Genomic DNA, 1,301 nt, shown 5'->3' with positions numbered 1-1,301 from the left:
TTAAATTTGTGGTTTTAATTTTATTAAAACATGTATTAATTAAATAAATAAAATACGTACATTCCTTATGATTTGGCTCAGAATTGAAAGATATTAATGATTGAGATGAACATAGAATAGATAGGGTTTTAGGAGTTCACATGCAAACATAAAAAAGAAAAGGTGCTCAAAACAAGAAGCTAACTAACAAAATGAGAATCTAAAATCATAAAGAAAATCTCTTGCATTGCTTCCTTGTCTGAAGACCAATCACCACACATCCAACAATATTATACCAACAATAATTAAATGGTTTTACAAATTAAGAACCCAAACATCATCAAATACAAATCAAGAAAATTAATTCAAGGTACACTCGACATCCTCTCATGTCGATTTCCACACCATTCTATCGTTTCTTGCAACCTGCATTAACATAAATCGTTCAAGTACTCAAATTAGGGTTTTAACTCCCGAATTTTTGCATGATAAGACAGACAGTCGATCATTAAATTATCAGCTAATTTTCAAGCAAAGCGAAGAGAATACGCACTTAACTTGGATCTAAAGAGAGCAAGTGTAACCAGGAGGAGGAGTCTTTCCACAAGTAACAAGGAGTTGAAGGGCAATGGGGACATAAACATTAAGGTTGAGAAGTTTAAGCTTAAGAGTAGTGCATAAGCAAACAGCAGCTTCAAGACCTGCAAGTCCTTCAATAACTGGACAGCACTGGTTCACAACAGGGTCCCCTAGCCCAATGTGCACTAACCCACCAAGCAAATCAACACAAGCCCCTAATTTCAGTGTGTCAATAGGGCAAGTCTCCTGTTTTGCTGGTGGTGATGGGCAAGGTTTTTTCCCACTTCCCTTTGGTGGATTTAAAACTGGAGGAACTGTAACCGGAGGGACTGTAACAGGAGGGAGCGTAACTGGTGGCTTCACAATTGGAGGAACTGTAACAGGAGGGAGTGTCACTGGTGGTTTTACAATTGGAGGAACTGTAACGGGAGGGAGTGTCACTGGTGGTTTTACAATTGGAGGAACTGTAACGGGAGGGAGTGTGATTGGTGGTTTTACAATTGGAGGAACTGTAACAGGAGGCAAATTAATTGGAGGCTTAACAATTGGAGGAACAGTTTTTGGTCTTTTAGGGCTTTTGTGCTTATGCCGTGGTTTGCCACAACTGCCACAGCCAAGAATTGGAGCAGCAGAGGAAATGAAAAGCATGCAAATGAGAAGAAGAGCTGAAATCTTGGAGGACTCCATTTTTGTGGGTTTTGGTGAAGAAAAGAAAAGACTGATAATTTTTTTATAATAGAGTA

At 38.7% G+C, this 1,301-nt stretch overlaps 1 protein-coding gene across 2 annotated transcripts; it reads right to left on the bottom strand.

Annotated features, from left to right (window-relative positions):
- Positions 1-200: 200 nt before the first annotated feature.
- On the bottom strand, positions 201-1,301 carry LOC105641286 (Bifunctional inhibitor/lipid-transfer protein/seed storage 2S albumin superfamily protein). 2 transcript variants are annotated; one of them, XM_012225799.4, is made up of 2 exons: positions 533-1,301; positions 201-405 (listed from the first exon to the last, which is right to left on the bottom strand). In XM_012225799.4, the coding sequence occupies exon 1, from the start codon at positions 1,243-1,245 to the stop codon at positions 544-546; it is 702 nt and encodes a 233-aa protein (XP_012081189.2). In that variant the 5' UTR covers positions 1,246-1,301; the 3' UTR covers positions 201-405; positions 533-543. The 2 variants fall into 2 exon arrangements, with proteins under 2 accessions (XP_012081189.2, XP_089581436.1); XM_089725310.1 differs by having other exon boundaries at positions 538-1,301.

The sequence above is a fragment of the Jatropha curcas genome, chromosome 8 (genome assembly GCF_041381405.1).
Source record: "Jatropha curcas cultivar XTBG-Jc1 chromosome 8, XTBG_Jcur_1.0, whole genome shotgun sequence".
Lineage (NCBI taxonomy): Eukaryota > Viridiplantae > Streptophyta > Magnoliopsida > Malpighiales > Euphorbiaceae > Jatropha > Jatropha curcas.
Note: the sequence above shows the minus strand (reverse complement) of the source record. Positions and strands in the feature narration are given on the sequence as shown.

Coding starts and splice junctions, on each gene's coding strand:
- LOC105641286 (XM_012225799.4), bottom strand. CDS start 1,245: ATGGAGTCCTCCAAGATTTCAGCTCTTCTTCTCATTTGCATGCTTTTC.